Source organism: Citrus sinensis, chromosome 2, assembly GCF_022201045.2.
Source record: "Citrus sinensis cultivar Valencia sweet orange chromosome 2, DVS_A1.0, whole genome shotgun sequence".
NCBI classification, from domain to species: Eukaryota; Viridiplantae; Streptophyta; class Magnoliopsida; order Sapindales; family Rutaceae; genus Citrus; species Citrus sinensis.
The window spans coordinates 8,558,629-8,579,369 of NC_068557.1; the positions used below are offsets into that span (position 1 = coordinate 8,558,629).

The 20,741-nt window shown below is 31.4% G+C and overlaps 1 protein-coding gene across 1 annotated transcript; it reads right to left on the reverse strand.

Moving 5' to 3' along the window:
- Positions 1–11,831: 11,831 nt before the first annotated feature.
- Positions 11,832–16,060, reverse strand: LOC102620321 (transcription factor ICE1). Its single transcript, XM_006468819.4, has 5 exons — positions 14,798–16,060; positions 14,476–14,688; positions 13,389–13,559; positions 12,093–12,205; positions 11,832–12,011 (listed from the first exon to the last, which is right to left on the reverse strand). The coding sequence occupies exons 1-4, from the start codon at positions 15,791–15,793 to the stop codon at positions 12,122–12,124; spliced, it is 1,464 nt and encodes a 487-aa protein (XP_006468882.1). The 5' UTR covers positions 15,794–16,060; the 3' UTR covers positions 11,832–12,011; positions 12,093–12,121.
- Positions 16,061–20,741: the final 4,681 nt, after the last annotated feature.

The window sequence follows — 20,741 nt, forward strand, 5'->3', positions numbered from 1 at the left end:
GCTCTCTCTGCTTAGCTCGCTAACTTCTCAATTCATCGCTCCATGCATTTCTTTGCCTTTAAAAGGCAAGGAATGCATTATCTTTATTTATTTTATTATTATTATATACATATGTACATTGAAATGTGTGATGGTCAGGAGGCACAATGGCCTCCTGATCATCACGAGCAACCAAAGTGGTTGCCTTTTGTTCTTTTTTTTTTGATTACATGTCCTTAATAATGCTTTTAAATTGCTCCAGCAATTCTTCTTTATTTCTGCTTTCAATTCTAATTTCATCTTTATTCCTGAAAAATATTTACAATTTAAAAATTAACATATTGGAATTAATTTAACATAAAAATATATTTGGGGAGTATTAAGATAATTTAAAAATAATGAGCGCATTAATCGACACAATAAGTGTAAAACTAATAATTTTATCTTTATTACACGTATACTTTTTAGTGTTAATCACACCCCCCCCAACCAACTTATTATAAGGCTCTAGTAATTTAAGTGATAAAAATTTAGAGAAATTTCAAAACCAATTTGAATTTTTTTTTTTTGAAAAAATTGTGTTTACTTATTTCATTAGAATAATGACAACAATCAAATAAAAGTATAAGCATTATGTTCAGCCTAAAGAAAATCACACCCGCACAAAACAGTTCAGTAAAGTTCTGTAAAATGATCAATTATCAGAGCTACATTAATCAAGCCACTTTTAAGAATGATACATCAAACCTCAAAATCTCATGATTAAGAGTAATTCTCTCAAAAGAAGATATACCCCAAATTAAATTGTCACTCTAAAAAAAATGGTAAATTTGAGAGAATAATAAAACAATATCACACGCTCTCACCAAGATGAAAAAATAATACCCACAGTTTAGAAATAAAATGATCTCAAGTCCAAGGAGTTACCAACAAAATTTATTTTTATTTTTATGCATCACAATATCTTTTAGTTCATATCACCAGCTTTACTTCAGACTATAGTTCTCTAAAATCAAGAAAGACTTTTATTAAGACTTAACGTAGGCTAGGGTCATGACTAACAAAAAATGGTAATAGGAAAAATAAAAATATATGTTTTGAAAAATAGGAGACTTTTTGGAGGTATCAAGGTGCTTTTTTTTCGCTTGGATTTTTTTTGCTCTTTTTTTCTTTTTTATTTTTATTTTATTTATTTATTTATTTATTCATATTATCTCTTTCTTTCTTTTTCATAGCACCATTATTAGGAATACATAATCATCCCTATTTTTAAACATAATTGGGTGATGAAATACATAAAACATAATGTGATACTCCACATTGAAGTAGGAAAAGATGATAGGTTACCAAAGAAAAAGTTTTTTTTTTTTAAAAGGCTCAAAGGGGTTAACTATGGATTCTTTATAATAGGGCTGGCTAGAAAGGCACAAACGGATCAAAGATGGCATTCTGTCATCTTTTAGGGCTCTAAATAATCTTTCATATCCACTAATTCAATGGACTTTTAGATGCGGCTACACAAACGTTTTTTCCTTTTTTTTAACTTTAAAGAAAATATAGAGATCTTGTACAGTAAATTGTGAAGCTATATAGGCAAACAAGGTTACTCTCCAAGGATAATAGGTTCAAAAACTCACTTGGTCTTTTCATGATATGTAATTCCTCCAAATGGCTTAATCAATTTCACTCATCAAATTTTTCAATTTACGTTTCAACATGTAAAGGAGAAAACATAGTGTAACATAACTCAAGGCCAAAGATAATACAAATACCAAAATTTAAAAATCATCATGTTATTCAATATTAAAAGATCACACTGAAAAAGAAAACTCTTTTTTTTTGTTAAAGAAACATTAAAAAATTGGGACTGATTGCGGAAACTTAAGGGAGATGATTAAGAAAAAAAAAAGAAAAAAAGAAAACAAAAAGTTAGAAAACAAGAAATTTTTTTTGAAGAATAAAACAATAAAATTAAGAACATGTTTTTCTAGAGACACTACATTCTATATTCTGTCATCTTTGACTTAAATTTTTATCCAAAGTTATTCTTTACAACAAAAATTAGTAAAAATATCACTAGAACTGAGACATTCCACAATTATCAACTATTTCCTCCCCCCAACCTGAAGGAGACATTGTCTTCAATGTCTAAAGAAATTGGTAGAATTTAGAAGATATCACCTAGCCACTGCTGAAAATATTTACAAGCGAAAAGTTAAATCTAATTTATACTTTTTACGAGGGTTACTGTCATCGTCATCAGTTGCCCAATCCAACGCCAAAGTCATGGGATCTGGCTCTAGTTTGTAAACTTGCAAAAGATCAAGTAACTCATTAGCAGTATGGGCACAAATGAAGAGTTTTTTCGCTGAGGATGGAATGAAATAATTTTTTTTGCATGATTAAGAAATGTTATTAAGCCATCATAAAAGTTATTAACATTTAACAAACCGATGGGTTTTTTATGGATATTCAAATGGGCCCAAGAAGCAAATGTAATTAGCGCCTCTAAAGTTGTAAAGTCTCCTAGCAAGAAAATGAAAGCGTCAGCATGATTTAACATTTCAAATATTCTTTCTTGCATACTTGAGACAACTAACTCTTCTCCAGTTAGTGGGTCTAGTAGACATCCTAAAGATTTTAAAGTTTTTGGAATGATGCCTAGCACTTGGCTTCCTCTAATGAAAGCAGCTTTAGAGACAAGTTTTGATAACCCTCGATCACCTCCTCCTTATACAAGATGTAGTTTCCTCTCTGCTATAGCATGACTAAGATCTATGGCTACCTGAACGAACTTTTTATACTTTCCATAGCGAAATTCAGAAAGCACACAAATGTTCTTCAGTTGTTTGCTTGAAGTTGCTGCCATTAGAAAAATTCTAAAAAGAAACAATTTGTAAGTGCTTGAAAAGGAGCTCATATTTAAGGATCTTGGTGACAGACATAATGATATACATCTGTAAATGGGGTGGTGTGTTTGTCAAATGACGTGTGAAGCTTTTAGCTTAATAACTCAAAGGTAAATAGTGAAAAAAAAAAAGCAAACATTGATTAGATATAAAAAAGACACACAATAATAATAATAATGCGAAAGATAAAAGAACAGTAAAATAAAAGGATATTTACCGGTAGTTGTGATTATGGCTCACATCTTCCTCTGGTTTTACGTCTAGTAATGGCTTGAAAGCCCTCTATGGGTCGAAGATAGGTTTCCCATCCAATTTCTTATAAACTGGCAAACATGGTTTTTTAGAGTCAGATTCCTAAGACTAAACTATGCATTTTCATTTTGGAACAACTTCCACAAATTTTGAATTTCACGTTGAACGTATCCGCTCGGATGCATCTCAAGAGATCGTAAGATATCATCCAATGATTCTTTACTCATGTCATCCTTAACGAATTTGATTTTATCTTCACAATTTACAGAAACCATTCCTAAAGTTTTACAACATGGATTTTTGCAAGCAAGTCTTACACAGTGACAACATTCAGAGCCAAGTCGCTTAGCTCTTCTTTTCTTAGCAAATGTACTTTTACCAAAACCATGCATGTAGGAAATGAACGGATCAAAAAACTCACCTGCCAGTCGAACCTTTGCTTCAATTAACCAGCGAATGTTAGCAGGAATCCCATTGATTATTAACAAACACAGTCGTTCACAACAAGCTTTGTAAATCTTCTTAAGAGCATTTTGAGGGAGAAAAGGAAAATGTTGATGTAATTTTTGTTGTATTTCTTCCATGCTTGACATTGAGGTTTCAATTATTGTGGAAAACTGAGAATACCGACTTAAAAAGTCACGGAGTACCTCTATCCGCCATTTATACGGGAGAGTGAATCAAAACAAAACAAATCAAATCTGCAAAATCAAATCAAAAGTGAAGAAGAACAACAAAATAAAACAAAAACACACAAGGAATATAATTCACCTTCGTCCTTTTATTGAATTTACATCTAGTTCTAATTGCATATTATAAATACCATCCTCTATTTCCTTGAGTTGTCTTTCTAGATCTTTCACATGGGATACTAACTCAAGTGGTTGTAGATTCCAAATAGGATGTGATTTACAAAATCGGAGCAATTTCCTCAGGTGAAATTTTACATGTAAAAGCTCTTTAAGATGATCGAAAAGGAAATTTCTCATGGAGGTACTCATGACAAGTATAAAAATTTGGTGAGCTAAAGCACAATTGTCAAACAACATAAAATTAAAAACAATGCAATGCACTCCATTCAAGACATAGGGAAAAGGAAAAAAATCAAACAATTCAAACGATAAAGTAACAATAAATCAAATTCACAAAAAGTTAAAATGAAAATACTTAATTAAAATTTGATGGGTCACTCAAATTGATTTCAGTATCTGCTTCACGTGGTTGGTATTTCATATATGGTTTCAATCTTTGACCATTAACTTTAAATGTGACATCATCCTTTGGATTCTCAATTTCTACGGCTCCATATGGATACACATTTTTTACAACAAATGGACCATTCTACTTTGACTTTAACTCCCTTGAAAATAAATGAAGACGAGAATTATAAAGCAACACTTTTTGACCAATTTCAAATGTTTTCTGAAAAATTCTTTTCTCATGAAAAAATTTGATTCTTGCCTTAATAATTTTGGAATTCTCATATGCATCATTCCTTAATTCCTCAAGTTTATTTAATTGTAATTTACGCACATTACCAGCATCATCAAGATTTGAATTAAAAGCTTTCATGGCCCAAAATAATTTATATTCAAGTTCAACTGGTAAGTGGTAAGATTTTCCATAAACAAGCCGATAGGTTATGCATGCCTCCACCAGATGGAGATGACAGGGGTTTACTTGATGACTCATAAGAACCAACTGTATCTCAATGTTATCCATTATGTGCTATGTAGGTCAAGATAGTCTAACGCGTCTTCAGGACTTTTATCCCTAAACTCACCATTACATATCATTTCAACGACTTGTCTACCTTGGGATGTTAATCCCTCGTAGAAATAAGACACTAATCTCCATGTTTCAAAACCGTGGTGTCGACAAATGTTAAGTAGTTCTTTAAACTTATCCCAACATTGGTAGAGGGTTTCTCCTGGTTTTTGAGTGAATGTGGTGATTTGTCTTTTGAAAGAATTAGTTCTATGGGGTGGGAATATTTTTTTCAAAAATTATGCTTGCATTTCATCTCAAGTTCTGATGGATCCTGACCTAAGATTTTGTAGCCAAGTTTTAGCTTTATCCTTTAGTGAGAAAGGAAAAAACTTAAGCCTGATTATATTTATGCTACAATTTTGATCAGTACATGTGTTACAGACTTTCTCAAATTCCCTTAAATGCAAATATGGATTTTTAGATTCAAAACCATGAAAAATATGAAGAAGTTGAATGATATCAGGTTTGAAATTAAAATGTGATGCATCAGGAGGGAAAACTATGCATGATGGTGACCCTGTTCTAGTAGGATGCATGAAGCCTCTAAGGGTCTTAGGTTGTTCATGAAGATTTTGCAAGGCTGGGTCATTTTCGTGCTCTGAAAAATTTTCAACTCCGAAAAATTTTCAGCACCTATATCAGTCATATCTAAGGGTGGTGAAGGTAATCTTCTAATTAGTATGCCACTATTTGTACGAGACCAACGACGCATGCAATGCTAATGATGTGTGCTAAACTGATGATGTATAAAACGCTAAATGAAAATTGCAGAAAATAAAAATAAACTGGAAATTAAATAAGCAAAAATGCAAAATAAAAATAAACAAACTGAAAAATAAATAAAATAAATAAATTAGGCAGTGAAACCAACCATAAAAAAAGAAATTAAAAGAAACAGTTTAAGCGGTATTTTAAAACCAGCCATACAATAAAACATAAAATTAAATAAATTAATGCACAAAATAAATAAACTGAAATTAAAATGTTATGCGATAGAACCGACCATATAAACAAAAATACATAAATTAATAAAATTTAAAAAACAGTCAAGCGGTAAAACTGACCATTTAAAATAAATGTGGAAAGTAAATTACAGAAATTAAAAGAAATAAATTCGATTTGGGGATTGATTTGCAATGGTTTCTGGGTTAAAATGAAGTTTTTCATAAATTTTATGGATAATGTTAAAGTTTGAAAAAAGGAGGGGTGCTAACAGAAGTTTTGCAAAAAGAGAATAAAAAAGAATCACGGAAAGATAGTAACGACAAAAAAAATAATAAAATAAAATAAAAATAAAATAAAGACAAACTAACATCAAATTTAGAAAACTCTCCAACAACGACGCCAAAAACTTGACACGACTTAAAAGTGTATTACTACCAACTATAAGAGTGTTTAGTTATAATATAACCCGATGAATTCGGGATCGATCCACAGAGAATTTTAAATCTAGTAGTTAATTTAAAATTAAGAAAATTAATTGCGGGGAAAAGAAATTATTTGAAATCAATTTAAAAATATGCTAAGGTTCGGGATCCACTCTCTGTATTCAAACTATAATTTTAATACTCTTTCATTTATATTTTGTCTCACTTTTACCAATTAATTATTATATCATTTAATTCTATGTGTGTGGATAAATATGGAATAAAATACATAATGTGCCACACTATATTAATGTGTCGATATTATGTTAAAATACCATACAGATCCAAAGGAATTTATAAATTAATATGACATAAAAAAAATTAGAAAATAATAAAATAAACTTAAAAACTCATTTGAGAAAATAATAAATTTAATAGTTTGAAACAATGAGCTTCACCATTCACCTCAACTTAATAAAATTAGCCACTCATATTGAAAGAAAACAGAGCACTCTATTTATTTGATAAACTTTTGAAATACATTACAAGAAAGTTGATTACACAACAAAAGAAGAAAAAGAAGAAAAAGGCATAATTCCTCATATGCACTCTATTCTCTCTCAGCTTAAGCTCTCTCTGCTCAGCTCTCTAACTTCTCAATTCATCGCTCCCTGCATTTCCTTACCTTTTATAGGCAAAGAATGCATTATCTTTATTTATTTTATTATTATTATTATTATATATATATGTACATTGAAATGTATGCCTTCTGACCATCACAAGCAACTAAAGTGGTTGCCTTTTGTTCTTTTTTTAATTTTTTTATTTTTTTATTTTTTGATTACATGTCCTTAATAATGCTTCCAAATTGCTTCAGCAATCCTTCTTTATTCCCGCTTTCAATTCCAATTCCGTCTTTATTCTTGAAAAATATTTACAAAATAAAAATTAACATATTGCGAATTAATTTAACATAAAAATATATTTGGGGGTATTAAGATAATTTAAAAATAATGAGCGCATTAATCGACACAATAAGTGTAAAACTAATAATTTATCTTTTTACACGTACACTTTTTAGATTTAATCATCTGCTAAGCCTACATCTTGTATAGAGGTGTTGCCTCTGGTTGGATCTAATCCTATTCATATTTCTCTAATAAAAATTGTAAAATTGTAGGGGTTATTTCGTAATGCTTTGGTTTCTAAAAGCCTATTTAACAAAATCTCTTTTATAAGTATGTATCAATTTCCTATTGTTTCTCCTAATAGCGTTTCTAAAAAATAATACATATCATCACTATGAGTTTGATTTTGCCAAGCTCTGACTGCATCTGTTTCCCATCTATGTATGACTTATAGTCATCGTTATGGATTCCAAGTTGCTAAATTTAATATGCTAGCAGATTGACTTGTTGTTTACATTGTCCTAATCTTATCTACAGGTTACCATAGGTTTCATAATCTTTGTTGTTTCCACTATAATTTCCTTTAGGTACAGGATATCTTCCTTCTAAATTATATGTTATATCCCTTGGTGCTGACTAGCTAAAATTTATTCTACCACGTTTAGGTAGATGGGTAATACTGCAACTAGTTTCCTCTACGACTTCATTCATTTTGACAGATTCTCATGTTTTAAATATCATGTTAGCTTCTAATTTACATTATATTATACCATCTATATATTGTGTATTATATTCTTTGTCTAAAACCTCTATTGTCTGATGGTGGCTCATTTCCATCATTAGTTCATCATATCAAGAATCAAGAATTTTGTCCATTTCTTTTCTTGTGAACTCTTATTTTACAACCACTAGACTACTTTCATTATCTTGGTTGCTGGTTGTGCTAGCTTAATAATTATAGTTTCCAAATCGTAAATCTATTAAACCGCCACTATTATGATAGTTACGCTATCTTCTAGTACTAAATTTGGTTTTTCTATAAAAAAATTTAGCTTCCAATCTAATCCTACATTAGTTTTTGCTGAGAAATTTTTTACTCAGATAGCCTTAACTCCTTTAGTTCCTAAAACGTTTATTATCTAATTATTATCTAATTTATATTTGTCATACTATTTTCACTAAGTCGTCCTATAAATTATGTGAAAACTAATCAATTATCCTCGTTCCATTTCATGTGGTAACCTCTAGTTTTTATTACTATTCTTAAATCTTTGTAAAAAGTATTAGCTTTTACTAAATAATTCAGGGCAAAATATATTATTCCTCTTTTTCAATTATTTTTGTCTAATCCTATGCTTTCTAAAAGTTCTTGTTCTATATTTGTAAAGATGTTATCATAAAGACAAACTAAGGCTTTTGCCCCTAGGTTTTCTCTATGTAACCAGTCCTAAATGAGATTGTTTGAGATTTTTATTACTAATCTAATTATAAGAATGTTTATCTATTAAGTATAATTTAATCATTTGATCTTCATGAGTACAAGATACATATCTTTCATTATAATTTTGATAGACCAAAGATTTACTAAATAAAATTTCATTTTTGTATATTATATTGAGATTGATCAAAATTTAATTTATTTAGCCTAAACCTTTCTATTTGTTCATATGAATCTATGAGGTTTTCAATTTTAACATCCTCATCTTTTTTTCTTCTTCTAAATAATATTTTCAAATAACTACCTCTAATTTACAGCCACTGAATATCTGCTTAGCCTTATTTATTAGTAATATCTATAGCTCTTTAAATTTCTTGGGTTTCAGGTTTTTTATATCAGTGTTAATTTTAATTTTTTTTTCAAATCTTCTAAATCTAAAACGGCTATAATTTCTGAGCTCTTGGCTTTTTCTACTTGTTTAAATTTTAATCTTCCTTCTCCTATCCTTGAAATTTTATCTAATTCTACTAAATTTTGATCCTTATAAAATATAATTTTTCTTACAAATTCTTAAGACTAACACTATTTTATCTTAAACTATCTAAAACTAACTTAAAATTCTTGTTTATTCTATCAAATTCTGATTTCAAATTTCTACCTAAATTAATTAATAAATCGACTAAGAATTTTCTATACGTAAATCATTCTAAAGTTTCCTTTTATATTACATTCTGATGCAGCGGAAGTTTAATGTTCAAAATATTCCGTTGATTTTAGAGAATACCGGAACAAAAGAACAACTAAATTCACGTTGATTCAAAAAAATACCGCGAATTTAGGGATTAAGACTCGTTGATTCCGCAGAATACCGAGAATTAACTGTTCAAATACTCACAAAGAGATTTGAAAATTGAAATATTATTAAACTCAAAAATCTCTGCTTGTAAAAGCTACAAAAGACACTTATTTATACTAAGTAAGACTTATCCTAATATGATTAGAAAACCTATTTTAATAAGACTTATGCCTAAATTAGGAATATTACCTAAATAAGCAATACCTAAACAATAAGACTCTAAATAGGAAACCAAATTAAACTAGAATACAAATTAATTAAAATATTCCTAAATATTATACATTTAAATATAATTAGGATTTCTTCAATTTCTTGCTCTGCATCACATTCTATATTATATCTATCTAAAGTTACCTTTGTACTATGAAAAATACTAATTTCTCAATTTAAATATTCAATTCTCTTCATAATCTATTGGATCTTCTAACTAGAATTAACTAGTTAAATTATACTCTGATACCAGTTCATGGTCGAGGTCGAGGTCAAGATCCAGTATATGAGAGTTGTGTATATTTAGAGACTGGGGGTGTAAGTGGATAATTCTCAATACTGAAAAACTTTTTATAATTTAAACTTATCAAAACTCATCGTTTTGTGTTTAATTTTGTTCTCGTTTTTGTGAGAGCATCATTTCCTCTCTACACATAGGCAGTATAAAATCAAATATTCAACCCAATGGTCCCCACAAACCGCTCAGTCCAAGTGGATTTTTAAACTAGATTTATCTCACATAACGTCCAATAAAAGGGTGGCACGCAAACTCCAGGTAAAATCCATCTGCTCAACGTGTAAAAGAATGATTGTTTTTTGTTGCTGGCTTGCGGGATTATTGTTGCGACTTCCACAATATGAGATGAATGCAAAGATTAGCTTAACAAAGTGATCATGACGTCTGAAATGAGTGAGGGTCTCACGCAAAAGACTCTCAAGCTGAAATAAACATTCCTCTCTTTATCAATCTTGTTAACCTTAAAGCATACATAAATTTTATTTTTCCAAGAGCTAAATGGCCTACTAGCAAGTCCTCCAAAAGCTCAAAGATTCACTCCCTCAAAAAGGCTCTAAGATCTACTTACGAACTATCTAAAGTATAAAAAACTCTCTTAAGAGTTCTTAAAAGCTCACTAACAAAATCTTATAACTAACTTGAGCATTAAAGGGTTCTCGTCGGCACCCCTAACAAATGAAAGCATGGTATGGATTTTTTTTTTTTTTATGCGTGTTAGTATTTCAAACTACACATTTATAAGAAAAGAGAGCAAAAATTGATTTAAATTGAGAAATTAGCTTCAAACTATTCTAAATCTCTTAGAATGTGTTTGGGATCAAGGTTGAAATATTATAAGTTTTCAACCAAAATGTGTTTAGTAAATTTTTAAAAAACTACTTATTTTATAAGTTTTTTCATTTGACAACAGCTTTTAAAAACATGTAGAGATTTACTTTTTATAAGTACCTTATTAAATAAGCTACATTTTTAAAAAAATTTCTATTATAATCTTAATATTTTAATAAAAAAAATTATGTCATATTTTTCCATAAAATGTAAAATACAAATAAAAGGTAATCTATAATATTTTAGTCATTATATAAAATAACAACTTTGTAATAAAATTTATAAAATATATGATATTCTACTTTTCTAACTCGCAACAACCATAATAACAAAGTTTTTCAAATATCAAACTTCTTTTTCAATTAACAACTTATTTTATCTGTCCAATAAAAGCAGTTTATTGTATCAACTACTGCAATCTCCAACTAGCACTTAATCAAGTGTTTATTTACTCCTTGCCTTTTTGTTTATTTTGTCTTTTACCAGTTATGATTTGGTTGTCTAATCTAAATTAACTTTATACTAATTAACACGAAAGGGCTAGGGCTTGTCCATACAAGCGAGTCGTGTGTGTAGCTCTCAAAAGTTCCTCCAAAACCTAATTAGTGCTCTCTATTATCTCCTTCAATTTTCTTGGTCCACTGTCTTCTTCGTCTTTCCTGCACTGAGAAATCATCCCCAGAGTGAAAATTGATCTTTAGCTCAGTGCTTATGCACGCTTCTGTGCCGTTGCCGCACTGCTGTTTTCGTATTGATGTGCCCGCCAATTTGATAAGGGTAGTATAAGTTTTGCTTCAGACGTCAATTTGATAAAATCTGTTTAATTAGCTGCTAAATCAAGATTGAAATTGTTCACCAAACACTTAGGAGCATTAGTTCAGAAGCACTAACATAGGTAGCCTTCCAATAGTCACATGACAACTCTAAATATCATACCAATTCATAGATGCAACCATGGATCCATGATACCATTACCCTACCACCAATAAAGCCAGTAATGGCAAATACACCTAAAGTAACCGAAAAGGAGATTTTATTCTACGAGCTGAAATTACAAAAGAACAACACTTGAGTTTCTGTGCTTTCTGAGGCATGACTAAGAACACAACTGTGAAAGATGCTTACCCAAACTACCAATTCTCCAAACATATGATGACTGATGACCTACAAGCATCAGTCTGGTCTTGTTCGTACCTCTACAAAATGAAAATGAGAACCGAATTTCATTTACATACTACTTGAGGTACAGAAGAACTACAGTTAGTTTCTTCACTCACAAGGTGGTTGAATGTACAGCTATTCGATTTTACATCACATCATGGAAGCCAGCTGTATCCAAGAGCACCGATTTGATCTGCTTGGGCAAGACATCCTGGCCTTCCCTGCATTGCTGTTAAAGAGAGAAGGAATTAATCTCTTGATTACCATATACCTGATGTGCTAAGAATTAGAAATCATGAATGAATCAGGCTGCTTTAACAATAAAATTTCTGATGCAGCCATAGAAGCAAGAATATGTTGTGCTCTGTTGAGATATTTGAAATGATTGCAGTCTATATAGCTAATATGAGGACAAGAGTTCAAGATGCCAAATTAAATGAAGGGAGCAATTGCTTTTAGTAGTGATTGAGAGCATGATAGCAATATTTAATGTGTGTCCAGTTAATTATTTTGCCATCTAATATTAGTCCTTCGATGATCAATGATAAACAGTAACAAATTAATAACTGATGTCTAAAAGGAAGGGCAAAGTTGACAAAGTTTAAACACTATTTCATCCGCCGATATCCATTGGGCTTGTGGAAACTACTCTTACAAAAAAGGCAGAAAATGTGCTCCCTTCAACTTGTATGTTTTGGTTTTCAAGACAATTTCTTCCAACTGTTTTCACTTGGCATTATCTTTCTAATTTTTTAACTGTTTCTTTAACCAGTATATTATATGATCATTTAGTAATGGTTATAATCAACATTTGAGAAAGGAAAAAAGCTCTGCTTCCTGTGCATAAAACTAGAACTGAAAAGACAAGAAAAAGTGTTTGTGCAGCAGGCGGTTGGGGAGAAGAAAAGAGGACCAAACATATTAGTTGAGAGTTTAAACATTATTTTACTTGTAAGATGCCAAAATCTGCTAGGCTAACCAAAACATCTAGGATACGACCCATGCAAAAAATGTTAGTTAATGATTGATATTTAAAAATGAGAAAACAGAGAGATAGCCGGGTCTTTGTCAATCTCTTTCATTGACTTTCCCCACTATAAAAGTCATATTTCAAGCCCCATCCCACTCCTCACAAAAATCCACATAAACAATCAATTATATATAATACTCCAAACGTATTGGTTGACTAACTATAGTTCTTCTTAGTCTCATAACAAAAACCAACAAGAAGTTTTCCATAAGTTTCACATTGTCCATCATTTTTGAGGAACATAACTAACAATGATGAATGTCGGATGCAAGTCAAAATTAAACTCTCAATTTTTTTCTTTACCAGGAATCGATTGTTTTTGCTTTATACTTGACAATTTGGGTCATGAAAAGAGATAACTAAGATAGACAAAGAAGCACACCTCTGCTCGGAAAACATCCAGTGCAAACCCATTGAAACAGCTGATGACAGCCTGCTGAATGTCCAACCCAAGGCTGTCCAGAGCCCTCATAGTAGAGAGCAAGAGACCCGGCCTACGAGCGCAGAACATGTGAATGTTCACAGCCCTTCCTTCTCTAATCCTAACTTCCACCTGCAAAATTTTGAAGGAACAAAAACTTGTAATAATGTATTTCACATTAAGGAAAAGCTGTTCATCGAAGGAAGAAAATAAGAAATTAATAATCTTATTTTGAATCCATTCTGACATATATGTAATCATGGGCATTGGACAGTGGTGTATGTGCAGCCACCTGTGTCCATGTAAAGTACTTTTAATTGTCAATGCCATGTGAAGAATTACAGCAATTTAGCATTTCATCTGAATTACAGTGATTCACCGAAACGATAAATGTATCACAGTTTCACACTAATAAGGAGCATGCAGTGAAAATCAGAATTGATGATACAACAAAATGGGGTCCGTAGATCAATTTTCAGCCTTAATTTTCTTATCATTTTCATTCCTATACTATATATCACACTTTCAAAATCACATTGTCCAATCATCAAACTTAATGATTTCCAACATGTGACCGCTCACTGCCTCATTGGTCAGTCTTATGTCCTTGGGCACATGTCACATGTATGAAAAGGATAAAACATTAGACCCAATTACCAAGTACATTCACAGAAGCATCTTCACTATTAAGGTGAATGATTGAACTTCAAAAATGAGTGTACATACGCAATAATGAAAGAAGTTCCAGTCTGCAAATCAAAGCTGGCTCACAAATCTACATAGCATGCTTGTTTGCAATAATAACTTAATTGCCACTCTGAGCATACAGACATATGCATGTGAGACACCATGTAAAAACAAAAGCACCCATGCCCAAGTTTCAACTTTTCAACTTAACTTAAACACTAGCCTTAAGGCCCTCAAGTAAGTCACAGTTAAAAATTTATAAACCACATAAAAGCATCAAGCAATTGCGGAAAAGTATAATCGAAGTCCTCTAGGCAAACCAAGCTCAAAGCTTAAAAAGTATATAATGAACAGAATTTACCCTTGCAGCTTCGCCTGTTGGACTCCGGCTTATTTCTTCCTTGACGCGGCACGGAAGGGTGGGTGGAGTTGGGGTCATAGGTTGGATGCTTGTAGAGGGCTGCATCAAAGAGCCAGTTGGGGTTGACTCCAATTCATTGTGAAGATCATTGATCCTCTGCAGGAGTTCCTTTAGGTAATCAATGGCATCCCCCAGTATTGAAGCCCTATCCATCTTCAAACACAACAAAGACAGTCATATACCATAGTGCTAACAACACATTATTATAATTCAATTGAATTGAAAAACAAAACAAAACAGAAAGTAAAATGAAATAAAATACCTTGCTAATCTTGGGCACAACAGACCTAAGCATGTAAAGCCTATCATTAAGCTTCTTCCTTCTCCTCCTCTCAGCCATCAAATTCTTTGCTGGCAAACCTTTCCTTTTCCCTTTATTATCCCCAACAGTCGCACTACCACCAGCATTCCAATTCTTGACACTCTCATCCACCTTACCATTCACATTATTGTCATTACTAGCATTATTATTATTATTGTTATTATTATACTCATCAGACTCATAATTCAAACTTGAAATATCAACACTAGCCTCCTCATTTTTCCGACACTTGATGTTCTCCAACAGCAAATTCCCTCCCAAAATCTCCAAGTTTTCTAATTTACCAGAACTCTGCCTCAAAGCCGCTCGCTTTTCAAACAGAGTTGGCTGTGACTGCGAACACACTTTAGCCTTGCTGTTACTGTTAAAAAACAGACCCTCTAAATTATCAAAGCAATTGCTATAAGAAGAACCGAACCCATGAAAATCAGAGTCATTAGTGGCACAAATCTGAGTTGTCGTTAGGCCCATGAAACCCGAAGCCGGCTGAATAAAACCAGCAGCTTCACCACCCAAATCAAAGCCACTTACAAAAGGGAGGTGGCTGTTGCTGTTGTTGTCGTTGTTGTTTGGTGGCAGCAGTGAATGTGTCGGGTTTAAGGTGAAAGGGTGTGATTCAATTGGTTGAAAAAAGAGGTTGGTTTCTTGAAAAGCGTTGAAAGCTCTGAGTTCTTGGTGGGTTTCTAATAAGCCGGTGGTGTTGGTAAAATCTTGAGGTGGGTTGTTTAGAGTTGAGTTCAAGAACCAGTCAGTGTCGAGAATTGATTTGAAACCCGACAGAGAGACAGCATTGACGTGCATTTCATCTTCTTTAGGCTCCGTGGTGGCACGGGCGGTGGTGGTGGCAGTGGCGGCGGCGGCTGTGGTCCAAGAAACTGAGAGTGGCTGCTCCTCTTCACCTTCCATCCAAACGGCGCCGTTTGGTTCCAGAACCATTTTTTCCTTCTTTTTATTTTCTTTAATGCTTTTTGTTAGTGAGAGAGAACCACAGAGGAGTAAAATTGTAAAAAGCTTGGTGGGTTTAGTAGCAGAGGCAGCAGAAGCAGGGCGTCATCGTTTGGGAAAGGAAATGGAGACAAGAGAGAAATTGATTCCAAGTTTGAACGTTATGTTATGTTATGAAAATTTGTACTGAAATGAATTGAGTCTGTTCTGTTTTTATCCATTGGCCATACTTTACTCTCTGCCTTACTGCCTTTGTTGCTGTTGTTGCCTTGTTGGTTTGGTAGAACTTTTCTTTTCAAATTTTTAATTTTTTTCTTTTTGCCCCCAAGAAAAACATGATTAGAATTTCCTTTTATTTAAAAAGAAAAATTAATTTATGTTACACTGTTTAAATTTCTTATCAAATCTTGAATGCAATATGCAATAGTTTGTCACATGTTATATTAATTAGTTTCTTTTGTGAAAAAGATACTTAAAGGACTTCTAAGTTTATCCATAATTTGAGAAATATGCAACTGGACTTAGGGCATTTGTTTTTTAAACTTAGTGATCTAATTGATTTAATTTTATTTAGTTAAGTCATCCAATTTATTTTTTTTAATTTAATTATTTTCAGTTATTAAATCATTAAGTTACTAAATTAAATTTTTTAAGTTTTTACTTAATCTAAAAAGTGCAATATCTCTATTTGAATTAACTCATTTTAATCTTATCTAAATTAAGCCTACTAATTAGCATTAACGTTATTTTTATTTTTACTTTTTTATTTTCTTCAAAATAACATTATTTATCTTAATAAATTTTTATGAATATTTTTTATAAAAAATATTATAAAATACAATAAAATTTATCAATATATTCTAGTTTAGCATACTAAAGGGTTGTATTCATTTTAACATAATGTATGTTATTATAAAATATTATATTATTTATGTTCTTTGAGTTATTTAATATTTCTTTAACATTAAAATTATATAAGAGCATAAATGTAAAATTACTTGATTTCAAATTTGCTAAGTTGAAAAAAAAAACAAAATACTTGTTACTTATTTTTAGAGATTCAAATAAAAAGAAACAAACATGTCACTAAAATTCAGACATACAAATCTATTCAAAATTCAAACTAACCAAAACTAACAAGCGCATAGATCAGCTAACATGAGATTGTTCTATCTTAATTAAGGTTCTCGATTCGAGACTTGTGAATGCAGTTGCGTTAAATATTTGTTGGAAAAATTTTACCGCCGTAATGGTCCTACTTAGCTTAAATCTGGGTTAGTCGAGGTTTAATGTGATCTTCGGATATCAGATAATTTAATACAATGAAAAAAAAACTTAACCAAACTCTTATATTTCTACGTAGCAATGATGAATTTGTAAATAGAATCATTAAAACATCTTAAATTCAATAATAATTGCAAGATTTTTGTGCGGTTATATGGATAACAAGATGGATCTAAAAGATTAAAATCATAAGGTAAAAAAATTGACCAAAAAATCTCTCTTATAGTCTTATTTAGTGAAATTAATCATTTCCTTTTTTATGTTTTCGAAATTATCAGAATAATATTATTAACCATAGAAGATTATGATGAATTTTAAAACAAGAAGGAAAACTGATTGATTTCTCTGAGTTTAAAATCTTGGGAAAAGTAGGGGACTGGTAAAAAATATATATTTGAGCTTTTATCCACCCCTCTACCTTTTAAAAATATAAATAAACAAATAAATAAAAGAGAACTGAGCAGAATTTTTTTATTATTTATATATAAGCATAATTTCAAAAATTGAAAACCCTTTATTCAATGAGATCACAAGACATGGCGCTTTTTCTCTCTTTCCCTATCATTTTAATTTGCCCAACGTCTTGAAAGATTCTGATATCAATTTGATTCATTTTGAATTGAACAATAATTCATGAGAGAGAACTGAGAAAGAATAGTGCACAGGAAATAACCCAAGGGGACCAGGAGTGAAAAGTAGATAGTAGATGCAACTTGTATTGCTTTCAAATTCCACCACTCATTCTAATAAAAATCAATTCTAGTTCTTCTTCCTCATAGCATATTGTTGAAAGAAGAATTCCGAACTTGCATGTAGCCACAATTCATTTGAAGATAAGATTAGCCATTTGACTGTGTTGTGTCAAATTGAGTTGTTTTGGCTGCTAGGAGGAAAAAAATAAAATAAGAAAAATAAAAAAAAGAAAGAAAAAGAAGAGAGAGATGATTTTTTTTTTTTTAACTCATATATGAAGGAATTTAAAAATTTACAAAAATATCGATTACCATTACTTGTAATTTTGTTTTTGCCCTTTTTTCTATAAATATTTTCCAGTAATGTCTTCGTTAATATGAAATAAAACTTTCCAGAATTTCTTAAAGCATACATTAGTAAACGACCACAAAAAATCCTTGTTATTGTTAACAAATTTTGTTTATTCAAAGCTTTAAGATACTTAATAATTTTAATAACGAGAAAGTCTTAGATAATAAGTAGATTGGGCGATATACTATGTCACTTTAGTTGTGGCCACAATCCAATTTTCATATAGCATACAATCACATAATACGAACACAATGTGTTTATGATAATTTTAAACTAAGTGTATACTTAATGATATACGATTAATTGGAGAATAGTATGCTAATGTAATGTGGTAGCATTGACGCCACCTAAATCTTTCTCAATGGTAACAACGATAAATTGGTGATCTTTTAACACATAGCATGATCTATTAAGACCGTACGTTCTACGCAAGTCTTTCTTCTCTAAAACGACACTACTAATTGTCAAAACACATGCATGCATTATCCAAGCAATTCCCCTTCGCACAGGAATGTGGCTATCGGTCGCTGTTCAAAGTAAAGCTGTTGTTGTAGCTTCCACTTTCAAATTACATGGAAACCCAGTTGCCATTTGAGCCATGCAATTGCAAAGACCTAATTTGGAATAAATTTTCCAGAAGAAATCCCAAGTTTCTCGTGACTCCTTTTCCTTTCACCGCACCTACTACCCAATCAAAACTTTAAATCAACTTCAATTCCCTCTAGTTCAATTCAAACAAGCTCATTGCCGCCTCCTCTACTTCTTTGGTTTACACGCGCCCCTTTCTCTCTCTATCTTGGAAATTAATAAATAATCCGAATCCAACTTTAACTCTTTCGAGCTTTTAACACATAATGAGGCTTCTGGGAACTCCAAACATGTTTAATTACCAGAGCCAAACCGTGGCTGCTGAGCCTGGGTTCCATCAACTCATAATCTCTTCACGTGATATTCTTGTGTGCGTAAAAATTACACGGCCATGATTATTATTAATGAACAATACAAGACAAACTCTGATTAATTAACACACACGTGGCAAACATGCAACTAGTTGATAAGACTGACCAATCAAAACTAAACAGTGTAGGGTCCTGATAAAGCATGAAAGGCCAGAAAATCATGCATGGCTGTAACTTGTACCTTTATTCGTTTTTGTACATGTATCATCAAATTTATCATAATCATCTTTGGCTGTTTGCCGGACATGCATGTGCAGCGGCTGACCAATGTGCTGTGCGGTGAATACAAATTCATCTGTAATTTTTTTTTTTTCCTTTCAAAAGGGGTTTCAATTCTCAAGCTTAATTTCACAGAAATTGATGGGAGAAAGATTTAGGTTTACAGTTAGCCCTGGACATGGAGGATCCAAGTTAGATATTTTTTTTAAAAAGAAAAAGAAAAGTTGTAATTAAGCAAATAATAGGTGAGGGGATGATGAGCACATGACAACTTGAAAAGAGGGACCATACCAAACCGTGGGGACCTTGTTCCATCCAAGGTCTGATATTAATACATAGCTCTGTTAAAAGCTTTGCTATCTAAATTTCTTGCAATATCGCATGCGAACCCATAGCCATGAGCAACATTGTTGTTGATGATAACGAAAGCAATATTACAGAGCAACCATTGTCAGTTACAAAACAATATCATTATTTTTTTTGTTAAACTTTTTTTTTTTGTAAACTTCTGCATTTTTCTTACACACCCTCTAGTTATACCTTTTTTTTTCCTTCTTTTTTAAAATAAGGGATGAAGTACAAATTCATTTTTTAACCTCTGCTAAAATTAGAATTTCGGTGGCCAACCACCCTCAACTTGTACATGTTAATATAAAGTTTATGATAATTAACGAGAACTTAAAGTTTGAGATATTTACTCTTTTTTAATCAAAACTACCTATAAAAATTCATATACTGATTCATACATTGAGTTCAAGAGTTGAGGATAATCCAAACTTTAAAGATTTAACCCAAAATTTATTCTAATCAGTCGATATGAGATGATGTCCCTAATACTCCCGTTAGAAGCATACAAGTCTTTTTTTATATATCTTTTTCATGTGGTAAGGTAACATGAGCCAAATTGTGTATTAATACTATATAGAAACTCATGGCTTACTTCATGCCAAAAAGCTAAAACATAAAATTGAGATTTGTACAAGCTTTATGTATCCAAGCCAAGTTTTGTTGTCAAGCTATTGAAGATTATGTCCCTAACTAATAACAAATGTCAGTTATTTTTTAAACTTCGACATTAGATATTTCACTATATTAAGTCGTCCTAACATTAACAGTAGCATGTTCTGACACCTAAAGGCTAAATTTAGATTTATCTCACATATATATATACATACTAGTTAGCCACCATAATCTGAGAAAGGGGAACTTATCAAGCGCAAATGCCCACATTTTGCAAAGTTATATATTGCTAAAAATCTGTAATTTTAATTGTATATTATCCTAAACATGAAAGCCAAAGCTTCAATGGTCCCGCCTCATTGTTGGAAATTTGGAATATTAGTTGATTTGTAGTAACTAGCAATGTAAGATCATTAAAATGTAGGACATTTTCTCGTGATGGAATTAAGATATTGACAACTCTATTTACCCTA